This window comes from Dipodomys spectabilis, unplaced genomic scaffold (assembly GCF_019054845.1).
Source record: "Dipodomys spectabilis isolate Male_0828 unplaced genomic scaffold, ASM1905484v1 ptg000118l, whole genome shotgun sequence".
Lineage (NCBI taxonomy): Eukaryota > Metazoa > Chordata > Mammalia > Rodentia > Heteromyidae > Dipodomys > Dipodomys spectabilis.
Genome location: NW_024870795.1, coordinates 6,806,871 through 6,824,144, shown reverse-complemented (window position 1 = coordinate 6,824,144; position 17,274 = coordinate 6,806,871). Strand labels below are relative to the sequence as shown.

The 17,274-nt window shown below is 52.7% G+C and overlaps 1 protein-coding gene across 3 annotated transcripts; it reads right to left on the bottom strand.

Moving 5' to 3' along the window:
- Positions 1 to 284: 284 nt before the first annotated feature.
- Positions 285 to 14,850, bottom strand: Themis2 (thymocyte selection associated family member 2). Of its 3 annotated transcripts, none has more exons than XM_042688725.1 (6): positions 14,694 to 14,850; positions 10,634 to 10,774; positions 6,942 to 7,346; positions 4,803 to 5,866; positions 1,409 to 1,565; positions 285 to 1,029 (listed from the first exon to the last, which is right to left on the bottom strand). In XM_042688725.1, the coding sequence occupies exons 1-6, from the start codon at positions 14,794 to 14,796 to the stop codon at positions 884 to 886; spliced, it is 2,016 nt and encodes a 671-aa protein (XP_042544659.1). In that variant the 5' UTR covers positions 14,797 to 14,850; the 3' UTR covers positions 285 to 883. The 3 variants fall into 3 exon arrangements, with proteins under 3 accessions (XP_042544659.1, XP_042544660.1, XP_042544662.1); XM_042688726.1 differs by having other exon boundaries at positions 1,409 to 1,541; XM_042688728.1 differs by having other exon boundaries at positions 1,409 to 1,538.
- Positions 14,851 to 17,274: the final 2,424 nt, after the last annotated feature.

Sequence of the window (17,274 nt, the reverse complement as noted above, 5' to 3'; positions counted from 1 at the left end):
CTCTGTGCCTGGGCGCTGTCCCTCAGCTCTTCAGCTCAAGGCTAGTGCTCTACCACTTGAGCCACAGCATCACTTCCAGCTTTTTCTGCTTATGTGGTGTTGAGGAATCGAACCCAGGGCCTCATGCATGCAAGGCAAGCACTTTACCACTGAGCCACCTTCCCAGCCCCTGTTTTGTTTTTTTTTAAACCAGTCCTGGGGCTTGAACTCAGGGTATAGGCACACTGTCCCTAAGCCTCTCGGATGGTTCTAGCACACAGGCAGAACTAAATGATACTCATACAGAAGCTCAAATGTCATTTTTATTCTGTGGCTTTACAATGAAATAATCTTGGATAATCATTTACAACTTTAACGATATCTTAGCACCATCTGACAACCTGCCAGTTTCCCGCTGCTTTGGGCCTTGCTAAGGTTAAACTGGCTCCTTGAGCTCCAACATTAGCTTTTGAGACCTAAACCCCAGAGACTGCTCTTGAAGCCAAATAGCCACCATTACTTATGCAACCCCCATTTCTGTGCTAGAGGTTCCTAAAATGAAGAAACAGTCCTGGTCTCCCACACAGAGCCTGGGATGAAGCAGGATTTAAGGCCAGGGGTGACAGGCTGTGTGATGATCATTGAGCCAGCTCCATTGGCCTCAGACTCTTCATCCAGTGAAGTAACAGCTCGTGGGGCCAGCTTGTTCTGGATACCAAGGGTCTGAAGCTCAGGGAGTAAAGGGTGGCATGCAGGGTTCAAACAAACCAGCCTCCAAGGGCAGGACCCTAGAGTCTGAAGGAAGCTGGAGCAGTATCCATTTCTGTTCCAATCTCGCTCTCATTTCTGGGTGACTACCCCAGGTGTTTAGAGCAGCAGCTGAGAGGCACGGCTTCTCTGGCATCTAGATGGTTTTCCGAAAGTTCTCAACTATTTCTTCATAGTTGTGGGCATCCACATCTAGAAAAGGGTCCTGGTCGGGCGCGGGCTCTCGCTCAGAAGTACAGTGCTTGCGTGGCATGCTGGAGGCCTTAGGTTCCATCCTTTTCCCTGAAGAAAAAAACATCAGGGTTGGTGAGGCTCTTGGGTGTTGAGCAAATTCCTTCCCTTTTGTGGTTTCCTCGCCTGTGTGGGGAAGTGGGTAACCTAGTGCTCTAAGGCCTTTGCCAATGCAGAAACCACAATTTTTTCTCTCAACTCCCAGCCATTTAATTGTCATGTGGTATGGGCAGGAGAGTGTGCTGGAACTGAACTTGGTCCACATAGGGCTCTGGAGCCCATAAGCACAGACTGAGGGCCTTTCCCCTGACCCACCCTACAGAGGCTTGTCCAACAACTCAAAGGATCTGGTATGCAGGGCCATCGGAGGCAAAGAGCATCATTGGGGCAGGGTGGGAAGAGAACAGAGCTACATTGAAGGGACACTTACCTCTGTCCTGTGGCAAGACCTTGGGTTTGAGGCTCTTGGAGACCAAGGTATCAATCTTGCTATATAAACTTGATTTGTCCTTGGAAGTATCTGGCATGGTGTTTGCCTTGGGTCTGCACAGTGCAGGAGTCTGCTGGTTTTCCAAGATTTGAGAAGATTGGGAAGAAAAACAGGAATCACCCAAGTCCCAAGACATGGCCACAGAAGCTATGAAATATAATTTCTCACTTCCCTGTGCGTATGTTTTTCAGGATCCTGAGTACTTTTACTACAAGCATGTAAAGTATCTGGCAGAGGAATAAAGACTCGGGGGTGGGCGGGGTGAAGATAGGGTTAATGGCTACAGACAGTGTCCTGGTCATGCTAAGGATAGGGGGTGGGATGAAGGGATAAATCAAGAAAGTAGTCACAGAAGCTCATGCCTGTAGTCCTAGCTATCCAGGAGCTGAGATCTAAGTTACAGTTGGAAGCCAGCCTGGACACAAGTCCATGAGACTTACCTTCAGTTAGCCAGCAAAAAGGCTGAAGTAGAACTGTGGCTCAAGTGGTAGAGTACCAGCCTTGAACAAAAAAGCTAAGGGACAGTGCCCAGGCTCTGAGTTCAAGTACCAGCACAAGCAAAAAAAGCAGTCACAGGCTGGGTGCTGTGGCTTACTTACACTGTAATCCCAACTATTGAGAAGTAGAGATAGGAGCTGTAGTGCAGCCAGCCTAGACAAAGAGTGAGACCCCCCTCCCCATCCCAGCCAACAGCTGGATGTGGTGGAATGTGATACCAACTACTTGGGAGGCATAAGAAGGATCATAAGACCTTATTCGAAAAATAAAGCAAAAGGCTAGTACTATGGCTCAGATGGTAGAGCACCTGCCTACCCGGATTTCAAATCCTAGCGTTGAAAAAAAAAAAAATCACAACCAGGCACCTGTGGTTCATGCTTGTAGTCCTAGGTACTCAGGAGGCTGAGATCTGAGGGTTGAAGCCAGCTCTGGCAGCAAAGTCTGTGAGATTCTTATCTCCAATAGATTACTAAAAAGCCAGAAGTGGCACTGGCTCAAGTGGTAGAGCACTAGCCTTGAGAAAAAGCTCAGGCACAGGACTCAGGTTGAGTTTCAAGCCCCAGGATCAGTATACACACACACATTCTTTCTCCCTCTCCCTTTCCCTCCCTCCCTCCTCTCTCATATACACACACACATGCATGTCACAAAGCCTCAGAAAGGAATGCCAGAAGGAAGAGGACTTCTATTCAACTCCCGCCACGTGCTATGTGTGTCTGCTCATGGAATCCTACCTGCCCCAGTTCCCCCCCCCCCAATTCTAATTTACTAGTAGTCTACTCCGCCATGGAGGGAGGATCAGCTGAGCCAAGTTTGGTCCTAGAACTACAACTGACCTGTGAAGACAAAGGCCTTTCTGTGCTCTGTGCTCTAGGAAACTTGGTACCACCTCTGCTAACAGCAGGGGATGTGAAGGACCAGGCACCACCCAAGGGTAACAGCAGTGACTGGGCCCAAAGTTACCAGCCTGAAGTCCAGGCTGGGACTGAGGACTCCAAATCCTGTGCTGTGCTTTCCAGTGCCTCCCTGGCCTGTGTATGCCCCCCTCCCCCCATAGGAGCTCCCTGAGAACTCAGGCGCTCAAGACTCTACCATTCCACTGCCTGCATATCACTAAACGCAAGTCTCCCTGCTCCCCAAAAGTATGCTTGCTACACTTCGCAAAGTCTGGTTCCAGCCCTGCCATGTACCTGTGTAACTCAGCCAAACTCCTTGTGGATGCCTTTTTGTTGTTAGTTGTGGGGCTTGAACTCGGCCAGGGCACTCTCCCTGAGTCTTTTGGCTCAAGGTTAGCATTCTAACACTGGGTACCTAAGTTTTTTTTGTGTATGTTTGTTTTGGTTTTTTGGTTTTGGTTTTTGTTTTGCCAGTCCTGGGGCTTGAACTCGGGGCCTGGACACTATCCCTGAGCTTCTTTGGCTCAAGGCTAGCACTCTACCACATGAGTCACCACTTCTGGCTTTTTCTATGTATGTGGTACTGAGGAATTGAACCCAGGGCTTCATTCATTTTAGGCAAGCACTCTACTACTGAGCCACCTTCCCAGCCCTGGGTTCCTAGTTTTTGTTGTTTTGTGCCAGTCTTGGGACTTGAACTCAGGGACTAAGAGTTGCCTGAGGTTTTTTTTTGCTCAAGGCTAGCACAGCTCTACTTCTGGCTTTTTGCTGGTTAATTGGCGATGAGAGACTCCTGGATTTGTCTGTCTAGACTGCCTTTGAACCTTGATCCTCAGATTTCAGTCTTTTGAGTAGCAAGTAACATGAGCCACCAGCCCCCGGCTGATGCTTGTATTTTTAGCTGCAAGAATACATGGTGCCCTCCAGTAGATGGCACAGTGGCTGAGGGGCCTTTCAGTCAGCGCCTAATAGGAAGCACCAAACCCCAGGGTCCGCAAGAAAAGGTTCCTGCAGAGTGGATGGCCTTATCCAAGCTACCCCATGACGAATGTAAACCTGGACTCCTGCCCTGGCCTGGCTTCGAAGCCATTTTGGCAGCTGTCCAGGAAGGGGGTGGAGGCATTAACCAGAGACTGAGTTTAGGTGACAAATAATGAGACAGCTCAGGAGTGACTGCAGGATGGCAGAGGGAAAAGCAGGACTACTCGCGCTCACATTCAGCCTCCTACTTATGAACTGGGCCACGGGGTAAGTCTCGGGTCTCAGCCATCATTCTCTCTCTCTTTTTTAATCAGTTGTGGGTCTTGAACTCAGCCTGGGCGCTGTCCCTGCACTCTTCAGCTCAAGGCTAGTGCTCTACCACTCGGGCCACAGTGCCACTTCTGGTTTTCTGGTGGTTTATTGGAGATGGTTCTCACAGACTTCCCTGCCTGGGCTGGGTTTGAACTGTGATCCTCAGATCTCAGCCTCCTGAGTAGCTAGGATTATAGGTGTGCGCCATCGGTGCCCAGCTTCAGCTGTCATTCTCTCCAGCACATCCACAGCCCACCCAACCTTAGTACCAAGAGGCTCAGGGACGGGGCTGGGAAGGTGGCTCAGTGGTAGAGTGCTTGCCTTGCATGCTCGAGGCCCTGGGTTCGATTCCTCAGCACCACATAAGCAAAAAGAAAAAAGCCGGAAGTGGCGCTGTGGCTCAAGTGGTAGAGCGCTAGCCTTGAGCTGAAGAGCTGAGGGACAGCGCCCAGGCGCAGAGTTCAGGCCCAACGACCGGACCCAAAAAAAAAAAAGAGGCTCAGGGAGAGTGCCTGGGCCCTGAGTTCAAGCCCCAAGACCAACAACAAAGAAAAGAAAAAGCCAGTGAGACTGTGAGGCCCTGAGTTCAAGCCCCATCACACACGCACGCGCACACACACAGAGCCATGCAGGGCCCCACACCTTACCTTTACCATACTCTCTTTGCTGCTTGTTTTTTTCTGCTCACGGAGGCTCTGTCTTTTGGGGGGCCTGGGCGGTGGGGCTTGGCTCTTACTAGCTGGTAACTTGCGAAGGCTGTAGTAGAAGGCGTCCGTCAGCTCTTCCACGAGCAGAGGCTCAGCCGGCTGGCCGGGCTGCCCCTCGGCCTCCACCACAGTCAGGTCCAGCCACCGTGGAGGGATCTCAAAGCACAGGCCCGGCTGCGCGTCCAGCCCTACCATCATGAAGGGCTCTGTGATCTTCTCCTCCAGCCGCAGGGCCCCGAAGGAGACCAGAGGGTCATCTGTTTGCCTGGGGTCCTTGGCTACCACCTTGACCTCACAGGGCAGCGAGAACTGGGCCATGAGGTCGGCGAGGCTGTAGCGCCGGCCATCATTCAGCTCCTCCACGAAGCCCCCAGGGAGGAAGAGCGGCAGCAGAATCTGCTCCTGGTCCTCCTCCACCTCCTCATCCGTGCCCGCCTCGTCCTCCGCAGCCTGCTCGCTCAGCCGCTGGCACATCAACATGTCCACGTCCTGGCCCTGCTCCCCAAGCATCTGGACGGACCCCAACACTTCCAGCCGGTCACCCACAGCCAGGGAGGCAATTTCAGCGTTCTCCTCTGCGCCCTCACAGTCTCTTGTAGCCACCACGCGGAGAGGCCGGCCTGGCTGGAAAGCACCCAGGAGGTCGTAGGCCGTGGGGAACTCTCTGGGCCGCCGCCGCAGCTTGCCCTGATAGGCCGCGGATACCATGAAGTGTCTGGGCACCTTCCGGCCCTTGCTGGAGGCCAGAAGCCTCCAGGGTGCTGAGGATGGACCGTAGATGCACAGCCTCTGGCCTTTCCTCAAGGAGCCCACCCATGGGCTGAGGAAGAGGGGGGGGCCCTCGGGAACCTCCAGGATCTCCGTGAGCAGGGGAAAGGGGCCGCCCTGGGCCAGGGCCTCGCTGAGCAGCATGGGTTTGATGAAGTGGATGTGCTGGGAGGAGGCCGTGATGTCTTCCACATCCACCTCCAGGGTGGACGGGATCCTGACGATGGTCCTGCGCACTGTGAGAGCAAAGTCAGTGTAGGGGTGCGGCCTGTGCCACCCCACTGTACACCCTCGCCCCAGCTAGAGAGCAGAGAGCAGCCTGCTGGCCTGCTTCCTGTTTCCATCTGTTCTTTCCTACCAATCTTCCTTCCTTCCTACTAATCCTTCCTACCAATCCATCCTTTCTTTCTTTCTTTCTTTCTTTTTGGGTCCGGTCGTGGGGCCTGAACTCTGGGCCTGAGCGCTGTCCCTCAGCTCTTCAGCTCAAGGCTAGCCCTCTACCACTTGAGCCACAGCGCCACTTCCGGCTTTTTTCTTTTTGCTTATGTGGTGCTGAGGAATTGAACCCAGGGCCTCAGGCATGCAAGGCAAGCGCTCTACCACTGAGCCACCTTCCCAGCCCCTCTTTCTTTCTTTCTTTCTTTCTTCCTCTCTCTCTCTCTCTCTCTCTCTTGCTCTCGCTCTCGCTCTCTCGCTCTCGCTCTCTCTCTCTTTCTCTTTCTTCCAGGCCTGGGGCTTGAACTCAAGGCCCAGGCTCTGTCCCTGAGCCTCTCTGTGCTCAAGGCTAGTGCTCTACTACTTGAGCCACAGCACCACTTCCAGTTTTTTTCTGTTTCTGTGGCAATGAGGAATCGAACCCAGAGCTTCATGCACGCTAGGCAAGCACTCTACCACGAAACTACATTCCCAGCCCCAACCTTTGATCTCCAGGCCTGGACACTTCCTGAGCTTTTTTTGCTCAGGAAAGCCACAGCTTTGCTTCTGGCTTTTTGGGGTTAATTGGAGATGAGTTTCATAGACTTTTCTGTCCAGGCTGGCTTTGAACTATGATCCTCAGATTTCAGCCTCCTGAATAGCTAGGGTTACAGGTGCCTGGCTCTTTGCCACTTCTGTCAAACAGGTTAACCTTGCTCATGTTCATTCTCTTTCCTCTCCTCCACACCAAAGTCCCACTGGACTAGGCAGCTATATTCTGTTCCATTGCATAAGACCCCCAAAACTATGCCCAGAATGGGAGATGTCTTCCATCAGAGCAGCTCCCAGGGGTCCCCATCCTGTGCCCACCCCCCCACACCTGCCCAGGCAACTCACTATGCATGATGGCCTGAACTTCATACTGGGGTTTCAGGGTCAAGGAGGGCCACGGTAGGTTGGGGCAGATCAGCATGCTGTCCTTCAGAGCCGGGTCCTGCAGGATCTGGGGCAGGGTTTGGAGGGTTCCAGACTCTAATTTCCAGAAAGGCCCTTTCTGGGACAGAGGCAGATGCAGGACAACCTGCTGGGGTCCCCGTTTGTGGATACAGCGTGCGTAGGGAGTCCCGAGGTGCACCTCCACGGCCTCCAGCGTGAAGAGCTGTTCCTCAAACACCACCCCGGCCTTTGTGACCATGCTGTAGGGTGACATGAAGTAAATGGGCAGCTGTGAGGGGCTCCAACGCGGGACCATCTCCTCCAAGGTCTCGTAGCTCCTGCGGCTGATGACAGGGCTGAAGTGGCCTGGGAGGTAAGTGGAAGGTGGCAGAGTGAGGGCCGGCCAGGCCTTTGCTGCCCGGCCCTGCAGGAAACCCAGCCAGAACCCCCCAACCCTCCATGACTTCAGGGCTGAGAGATGGGGGCACAGAGTACATGAAGGGACGGGATTGAGGGACACAGGGGGACAAGGGACATGTCCCCACAGACACATGGGTGACCTCCATACTTTCCTACTTCCTAATCCTATCTGCCTCTAATTCTGCCTGCTTGTCATCTCTCCTACAACTCCACTCTCCCACACCCAACATCGATTGCTGCCAGTTAGGGCTCGTGCCTGTAATCCTTGCCATTCAGGAGGCTGAAGTCTGAGGATTGAAGTTTGAAGCCAGCACAGGTATACAACTCCAAGAGATTCTTATCTCCAAATAACCAGCAAAAAGCCAGAAATGGAGCTGTGGCTCAAGTGGTAGAGTGCCAGCCTTGAGAGGAAAAGCTGAGTGAGAGCTAAAGACCCCAAGTACAAGCCCCAGTGACAAATTTAAAAATCTCCTGCCACACCCACCGAGGTGGTACCATGGTTCTTCTCTGCACACTAGGGCCCCAGGAGCTACTAGTTACCCCTCTGCCCCTTACCTTGTTGGCCAACACTTCCTGACTGTTATGTCAGGCCATTGGCCATTTTTCTGCCATCGGACTGAGCACCCCACTTCCAGAAGTGATAGTTTCCTGCCTAAACCCCACAACCCCAAATGTTTCAGGGGAAGATCACAAAATCTGGCCTAAGGGGCCTTCTACAAAAGTTCTGCTCTACAGTCAGGCGCCAGTGGTTCATGCCTGTAATCCTAGTTACTCAGGAGTCTGATGTCTGAGATTCATGATTCAAAGCCAACCTAGGCAGGAAAATCTGTGAGACTCTTTTCTCCAATGAACCACTAGAAAACCAAAAGTAGCACTGTGGCGCAAATGGTAGCACCTAGACCCAGAGTTCAAGCCCCAGGACTGGAAAAAAAGAAAAATGAAAGTCCTAGTCTAGGGCTCTGGGAGTGTAGCTCAGTGAGAGATCTTCCTCCTATCAGGTGAGAAGCCCTGGGCTTCATCCCCACCCAACATTCCCACTAAAAACTGAAAATCACAGTGCTGATCTGAATTCTTCAAGTATGTCCATGACGCAGGTGTGGTTGTATACATCTATAATTCCAGATACTTGGGAGGCAGAGATCAGAAAGATCATGATTCATTGGGGCTGGGAAGGTGGCTCAGTGGTAGAGCGCTTGCCTTGCATGCCTGAGACCCTGGGTTTGATTCCTCAGCATCACATAAGCAAAAAGAAAAAAGCCGGAAGTGGCGCTGTGGCTCAAGTGGTAGAGCGCTAGCCTTGAGCTGAAGAGCTGAGGGACAGCGCCCAGGCCCAGAGTTCAAGCCCCACAACCAACAACAAAAAAAAAAAGCTCTGAGTTCAAACCCCAGTATTGGCATAAAAACAAACAAATGAATAAATAAAGTAAAATACCTCATAAATTTCCAAACCTCACTGGCTCCTTAAAGCAGTGTATACCATCAGTGCACGTTGGGCTGTAGGGCCTCCACCAACTGTCCCTCACCCGGAAGCCACACCCACTCACCAGCACGCCTGCGCTGCAGGCCCTGTGTTCCTTTTTTTTTTTTTTTTTTTGGGTCCGGTCGTGGCCGGGCACTGTCCCTCAGCTCTTCAGCTCAAGGCTAGCGCTCTACCTACTTGAGCCACAGCGCCACTTCTGGCTTTTTTTTTTTGCTTATGTGGTGCTGAGAATCGAACCCAGGGCCTCAGGCATGCAAGGCAAGCGCTTTTACCACTGAGCCACCTTCCCAGCCCCAGGCCCTGTGTTCCTTATGCACATCAACTCCTAGAATGCCTCCATCAGAACCCATGCCTGTTACAGAGGAGGAAGCGGAGCCACAGCTAGCACCTGGGAGAGCTGGAGTTCCCAGCCAGCCTACTGGCTTCCAAGCACAGCCACACACACTCTTGTGATCATGAGTTCCTTGAGTTTCCTCTTTACCTTTCATTTCTTTTCTTTTTTTGGTCAGTTGTGGGGCTTGAACTCTGGGTCTGGGCACTGTCCCTCAGCTCTTCAGCTCAAGGCTAGTACTACCACTTGAGCCACAGCGCCACTTCCAGCTTTTTCTGCTTATGTGGTGCTGAGGAATCAAACCCAGGGCCTCATGCATGCAAGACAAGCGCTCTACCACTGAGCCACCTTCCCAGCCCTTCTTTACCTTCCTTCTCCTCCTCTTCCTTCTTTTTTTTTTTTTTTTGTCGGTCGTGGGGCTTGAACTCTGGGCCTGGGCGCTGTCCCTCAGCTCTTCAGCTCAAGGCGAGCGCTCTACCACTTGAGCTACAGCGCCACTTCCGGTTTTCTGGTGGTTTATTGGAGATAGGAGTCTCAGGGTCTCTCCTGCCCGGGCTGGCTTTGAACCGCGATCCTCAGATCTCAGCCTCCTGAGTAGCTAGGATTACAGGCGTGAGCCACCGGCGCCCGGCTCCTCTTCCTTCTTCTTTCTTCTCCCTTCTCCCTTCTCCCTCTACACCTCCACCCCCTCTGCTGGTATCAGTGTTTTGAACTCAGACCTCCTGCCTGTTCAGCATGCTTGTTCACTGAGCTGGCACTGTACCACCTGAGCCATGTCTCCACTAAGCTCTTTCCTATTTATTTTGGACATGAAGTCTCATGGACTTTTCTGCCCAGTCTGGCCTCAAACTGCAAATCCTCTGGACCTCAGCCTCCTGAGTAGGTAGGACTACAGGTGTGACCCACTGTGCCCAACGGGGTTTCTTTTACACTAGATTCCCACATACCATTCCCTGGAACTGAGGTCTTTTCCTCCTGCTCAGAAGCTGCCGCCTCCTGGAAGTCTTCCTGACCTGATGAGCAGGTTACTCCACCCAGAGCCTAAAGCAGAGACTACTTGGGCCTTTGCCCTCTTCTTGCTGCTACTCCAGAAGCTGCTGGCTCATCCTGAGCTCCACAGCGCCTCCTAGGACACATGGGTGCAGACTGGTGTTTGATGAATGACCATGTGAGCAAACACAGAGCCTGGCACCTGGACCAACTGCTGGAGCAGAGGCTGGCGTGGCCAAAGATGACAGGGGAGGGTGTGGCCTTACAGGCTCAGGCTGTCATTGGACCACTCTGAAGACATCCCCAACCTGGAGGCTATAGAGCAGTATGGGTGATGCTTGTGAGCAGGGGTAGATGCTGGTGCTGGAGAGGCCACCCCAGGGTGGCCTGTAGGGTACTGGGCCCATGGGGGGGTACAGATGTCCACCTTACCTGGAAAGGTGGGATCGAGTTCCATGGTCTGACCGGTGGCCGGGTTCTCACAGATCACCTTCTGGAGGCAAACCTGAGTAACCTTGATCAGGTCCCCCGTGGACAGGCAGCATTCGCTTCCTGAGATCTCGTAGATGGAGCCTATAGAGACATGGACTCAGTTTCTCCTTTTGGCAAGGGCCAAGTGCTAAGTGCTCTGCTTCCCACAAGCTCTGCTTGCTCACGGCTTGGTGCACACTGTCTTCCTGCCCAATGCCCTGCCTGTAGGGCCTCTTGGGAGCCTGGGACTCAATTCATCTGCCGCTTCCATTCCTTTCTCTGCCTCTTTCCCATCTCTGCCTCCTGAATGGAACTCAAAGCCCCACTCAGCCACCCAGGGCAGGCCTGGAGTGCGTGGCACTACTCAACTCCTCCATCACAGGGCTCAGAGAGGGTCAGTGGCTCCCTGCTGGCCACACAGGGCCAGCGGGTACCACGCCCTCCACACTCCTTGAGTTGTGCTGCTTTACAAGGAAGCACAGGAGGGAAAAGAGGGTCCCAGCAGGGGGAGGCCGGGTGTTTCTGGGCACCACCCCAAGCTCATCAGCCACTGTCCTCGCTCAAAGAGCTGAAGTTGCTCGCAGAACATGGAAGGTACACAGGAAAGATTGCTCACCAGGGCTGGGAGGGTGGCTGAGTGGTAGAGTGTTTGCCTAGCATGCATGAAGCCCTGGGTTCCATTTCTCAGTACCACATATACAGAAAAAGCCGAAGTGGCACTGTGGCTCAAGTGGTAGAGTGCTAGCCTTGAGCAAAAGAAGCTCAGGGACAGTCCCCAGGCTCTGAGTTCAAGTCCCAGGACTGGCAAGAAAAAGAAAAAAAAAAAAAAGATCATTCACCACAGAGGGCGCACATGATGGAGGACCTTGGGCCCTTGGGTCACCTGACCCCACCCCAGGAAGAGTCTCAGTAGGGCTTCTCCTACCAACCCTGAGAAACTGACGGAAACCTCCTCTGACCCCAGGAGAATGCACAGGCTCATAAAGCTACTGGTGCTGGGATTTGAACTCAGGCCTAGGAGCTGCTCCTTAGCTTTTTCTGCTCAAGGCTGGTGCTCTACCACTTGAGCCACAACACCATTCCTGGCTTCTTGGTGGTAAATTGGAGATGAAAGTTTCACGGACTTTGGGGCTGGGAAGGTGGCTCAGTGGTAGAGTGTTTGCCTTGCATGCATGAGGCCCTGGGTTCGATTCCTCAACACCACATAAGCAGAAAAAGCCGGAAGTGGCGCTGTGGATCAAGTGGTAGAACACTAGCATTGAGCTGAAGAGCTGAAGGACAGCACCCAGGCCCAGAGTTCAGGCCCCACAACCAACCGGAAAAAAAAAAAGAAAAAAGAGTTTCATGGATTTTTCTTTCTGAGTTGGCTTCAAACTACAATCCTCAGGTCTCAGCCTCCTGAGTAGCTAGGATTACAAGCTTGAGACACTAATGCCCAGCTTATAAAGCACAGTTTTATCAACAAGGTCAGGATGTGGACCTGTGGAGGGGATGACATATATATATATGTGTGTAATTTTTTTTGGGGGGGTCCGGTCATGGGGCCTGGGCGCTGTCCCTCAGCTCTTCAGTTCAAGGCTAGCACTCTACCACTTGAGCCACAACGCTACTTGCGGCTTTCTTTTCCCCCTGCTCATGTGGTGCTGAGGAATGGAATCCAGGACCTCATGCATGTAAGGCAAGCACTCTACCACCGAGCCAACTTCCCAGCCCCTATATGTGTGTATATATATACATACATACATATATATATTCATATATATATATATAAACATATACACACACACACACACACACACACACACACACAGAGAAAGCTGATTTCCCAGCTGTGTGATGGAGTTGAGCGCTACATGCCCTCGAGGCCTGGGAGGCTGTGTGGGGCTGTGAGTTCCATTCCATTCAGGAGGCAGAGATGGGAGTTACTGGGGTGGGTGTATCCTAGGCTTGGAGGAGGCTGGGCTACAATATATGCAAATTATATATATATATGTGGAACTTTATATACTGGGCCCCTGGGCCAAGTGCCGTCACGCATCCTTGACTTTACGCCCTGTGACTGCTCTGGAACAGTTTCTGTTTCTTGAAAATGCTACTTTGCATTTTTTCTTTCCTAAAAATGATACAGCCTCAGAGAGTTCAATTAGGTATAAGGTCAGGCACTGGTGGCTCACACCTGTAATCCTAGGTACTCAGGCAGCTGAGTTATATGGACCATGTGGTTTGAAGACAGCCTGGGCAAGAAAGCCTGTGAGACTCTTACCTCCAATTAGTTATCAACAAGGCTAGAAATAAAGTTGTAGTTCAAGTGGCAGAGCACTAGCCTTGAACAACAACAACAAAAACTTTGTCAGGACTGGGAATGTAGCTTAGTGGTAGAGTGTTTGCCTAGCATGCATGAAGCTCTGGGTTTGATTCTTCAGTACTACATAAACAGAAAAAGCCAGAAGTAGTACTGTAGCTCAAGTGGTAGAGCACTAACCTTGAGCTGAAGAGCTGAGGGACAGCGCTCAGTCTCAGAGTTCAAGCCCCATGACTGACACAAAAATAAAACAACAGGGGCTGGGAAGGTGGCTCAGTGGTAGAGTGCTTGCCTTGCATGCATGAGGCCCTGGGTTTGATTCCTCAGCACCACATAAGCAAAAAGAAAAAAGCCAGAAGTGGCGCTGTGGCTCAAGTGGTAGAGCGCTAGCCTTGAGCTGAGGAGCTGAGGGACAGCGTTCAGCCCCATGACTGACAAAAAAAAAAAAAAATTTTTTAAGCAAAAGGTAGGGGATACTGCTCAGTGGTAGACTCTGGAGCACTTGCCTGGCCTAAAAAAGACTCTAAATTCAATCACTAACACGACAAAGAAAAAATAAATAAAGTGATTGGGTAACAGAAGTAGGGGATCAAGCCATGGTGCCGGCCTCCAAAATGTGCACCTAACCCTGAGCCCTACCATTCCAGAGCACCCTGTCCCCTGCCCGCCTCACTGGGTGGCCCTCTACCCTTCCACGTCCCCCTATCTCGACACCCATACCCTGGCACGTTCTGCCCTAGTGATGTCACTCCAACTTCTGGACTTCCCACCACCCTAGACTGGCCTAATGAGGAAACTCTGGTATTGTGACAGACAGGCAAGGGACGCTGGGAGGACAGAGGGTCTTGGTCCTTTGTCAGAGAGAGAGCAAGCCCATCCCAGGTACCTGCCTTCAGGAAACCCTAGAGGCAGTCAGAACTTGAACCCAGACCCATCGGACTTCCAAACGGACCTGGCGAGGCGTTGGGGAAGTGGTGGCTCCCTGGGTGGCCCTCCTTGTGTCTTCCACTTGGTCTAGCTGCCACTTTACCCTCAGAAACTTCTGCTGGAAGCCTGGGTGGCAGCAAGACTTCCTCTAGCCAGGAAGGAGGATAGAGCAGGAAAAGGCCAACACCCTCCTTCCTAGTCTCTCAGTTCCCTTTCTCCTGCACCCCTCTCTCTCTCACCCACAGCCACACTTCCTCCCTGAAGAACCATTCCTCCCACAGGGCAGCCCTGGCCTCCTTCCACTGTACAATCCCCCCATCCTTGCCCTGCCAGCCCCACCCAGCAATAAGGAGCCTCTGAGCCCCTGCTGTGAACCATCCCTGCTTGACCCAGGGAGGCTGGAGGTAAGCAAAGGGGCAGGGAAGGCTTCCTGGAGGAAGAGTCATTTAAGCTAAAGCAACCATCAGATCAAGTACTGCCCACTGGCCAGCAGCGGACCGAGGTGGGCTGGCGGACCGTGGGAGGAGCCGAGGCGGGCGGTGTAGGGAGGAGAGGGAGGACGTAGCCAGGGGAGGACGGCCTCCGCCCGGAAGCGCTCAAGATCCCGGGTTCGATCCCCACCACTGCCAACAAAGCCCACCGTGCTTCCACCCGGGCTGAGCTCTGTCCCGCCCGCCTTCCCCGCAGAACTCACTGACCCGGACACCACTCAGGGGCCCCTCGGCCATGTGGGGCGCGGAGAAGCTGACCGTGGCCTCCGTGTCCCAGGCTAGGGGAGCCGAGCACACTTACCCGCGAAGTAGACTCCGGAGCAGACCCGCAGCACGCGTGGGAGCGACGCAGGATCCAGGTCCCGCACGAAGTCCTGCAGCGCCACCGGCTCCCGGGTGCCCATGGTGGCCGCCGCCGGGTGTGCGCAGAACGAATGACCCGCTCGCGTTTGGCGAGCCCGAGCCCCCGGTCCGGGCAGAGGCAGCCCGAGGCCACGCCCACCGAGGCCACGCCCACAGAGACCGCGCCCCCGAGCCACGCCCCACAGGGCCCCGCAGCAGCACGGGCGAGCAGCTGCGGCCACGCCCCCACAGACCACACCCGGCCGAGGCCACGCCCCTTCCCTTTAGTAATAACCTTTAGACAACTCTAGTTAAGAATTCTATCCCGCCTAAAGAGACAGACCACCATGTCAGACCCCGCAGGATGGCCTAAGGCTTCTCCATTGCTCCAGTACAGGTTGGCTTGTTACATGACCTTAGCAATCACTTTGGTTTTCTTTCTTTTCTGTTCTGTTCTGTTCTTTTCTTTTTTGGTTGGTCTTGGGGTGGGACCTGGGCGGGAGCTGTCCCTGAGCTTTTTCCCTCAAGGCTAGCTCTCTGCCACTTTGAGCCACAGTGCCACTGTTGTCTGGTGGTTAATTGGAAATAAGAGTTTCAAGGACTTTCCTGCCCTGGCTGGCTTTGAACTGTGATCCTCAGATCTCAGCCTCCTGAGTAGTTAGGAAGTCAGGCATAAGCCACAGGCACCCAGCTCTTTGGTTTTCTGAGCCTTGTTGCCCTTGTGAGGAAAACAGAATCTTTCCCTGAGCTGGTGGCTCTCTCCTGTAATACTAGCTGTTCAAGAGAAAGAAACTGCCAGGAACCAATGGTGCCCAGCACCTGCATTCAAGACCCAGTACACACACACACACACACACACACACACACACACACACACACACACACACACACACGCACACAGAGCTGTGTAGTAGCACCAGTGTCTCATGCTTGTCATCCTAGCTACTTAGGAGGCTGCGATCTCATGGTGTGGTTCAAAGCCAGCCTGTATAGGAAAGTCCGTGAGACTCTTATCTCCAATTAACCACCAACAAGCCAGAAGTGGAGCTGTGGCTCAAGTGGTAGAATGCTAGCCTTGAGCAAAAAAGCTCACAGACAATGCCCAGGCCGAATTCAAACACCAAGGACTGGCATAAACAAAGAAACAAACAAAAAACTCAGCAACAGATACCAGCTACATTTTTAATATCTCTATCTGAGTACAATGGATGACAGCCAGAGACCAGGCAGGTACCAGACCTTCTGTCTTCCCAGTCTCTGGAAACCTGTGTTCAGCCTCTAGATTCAGAGTAGTTTCAATCCTGACTTCACAACAGGGAGTTCATAGGAAGCTTACTGTCTCTGAGCCTCAGGATTATTGTTATTATTATTGCCAGTCCTGGGGCTTGAACTCAGGGTCTGGGCACTGTCCCTGAGCTTCTTTTGCTCAAGGCTAGCATTCTACCACTTGAACCACAATGCCACTTCTGACCTTTTCTGTGGTACTGAGGAATCAAACCCAGGGCTTCATGCCTGCTAGGCAAGCACTCTACCATGAAGCCACCTTCCCAGCCCCTCAGTTTTTACATCTGTAAAATGGACATAAAACCAGAATCCACTTGGGGCCGTGGAAAGTTAGACATAGTATAAATGATTGCATGGCAGGTAGGTGAGTCTTCGGTGAGTAGGTAAACACCCTAGCTAGTCTTCACTACAGTGAGCAAGGGGCTATCTTGGTGGGATGTAGACTCATACTTTTAGAGCCTATGTGTCAGCTTTCTGTACAGCTCATCTCCCAGAGTTGCTTCCAAGGCTGTCCTTGCTTTGAATCCTACTTTCTCTTTTGCAGTATGGGGCTTGAACTCCGGGACTCGTGCTTGCTGGGCATGTGTGCTGCTGCTTGAGCCCCACCCTCAGCAACGCCCTCAACTCAAGGGGTTTTGTTGGAGTGCTGTGATTACAGGCGTGACCCCACAGCTGGCTTCCACCCACGGGATTTGGAATGTAGTTGATGTCACCCACAGAGCCACAGCTGCCTCATCAGGCAACCACGCTCACTGGGATGAGATTCTAGTACATGGAACCCGTCTACGCCCGCCGCGCTCTGGCACAAATCCCTCTAAGTGGAACAGCTTTTGCCTCCTTTTGCTCCTGTGCCAGGAGCCATAGCACCAGTGCATGCAGAATGGCGACCAGGCTTCATGCATGCTCATTCCAACACCAATGCCAAAAGGCCTGGTCTCCCCTGACAAGGCCCTGCTCCATCTCCTGCTGAAGGGCAGTAAGAACCCCAGGACCAACTATGCTCCAAAGAAGAGAGAGAGAGAGAGAGAGAGAGAGAGAGAGAGAGAGAGAGAGAGAGAGAGAGAAGCAAAAGAAGGTATTTCTCTGCAGCCCAGGCTGGCCTCCAACTGGAGATCCTCCTGCCTCAGCCTTCCCACTCAGCACTCAGTGCAGCATGTGCTAGCACAGGTAGCTCCATTCTTCGTTTACATCAATATTATCTATGTACTAGTGGTTTCTCCTCTTGGTGATTGGCATACTGTGTGGTGGGTCAGTAC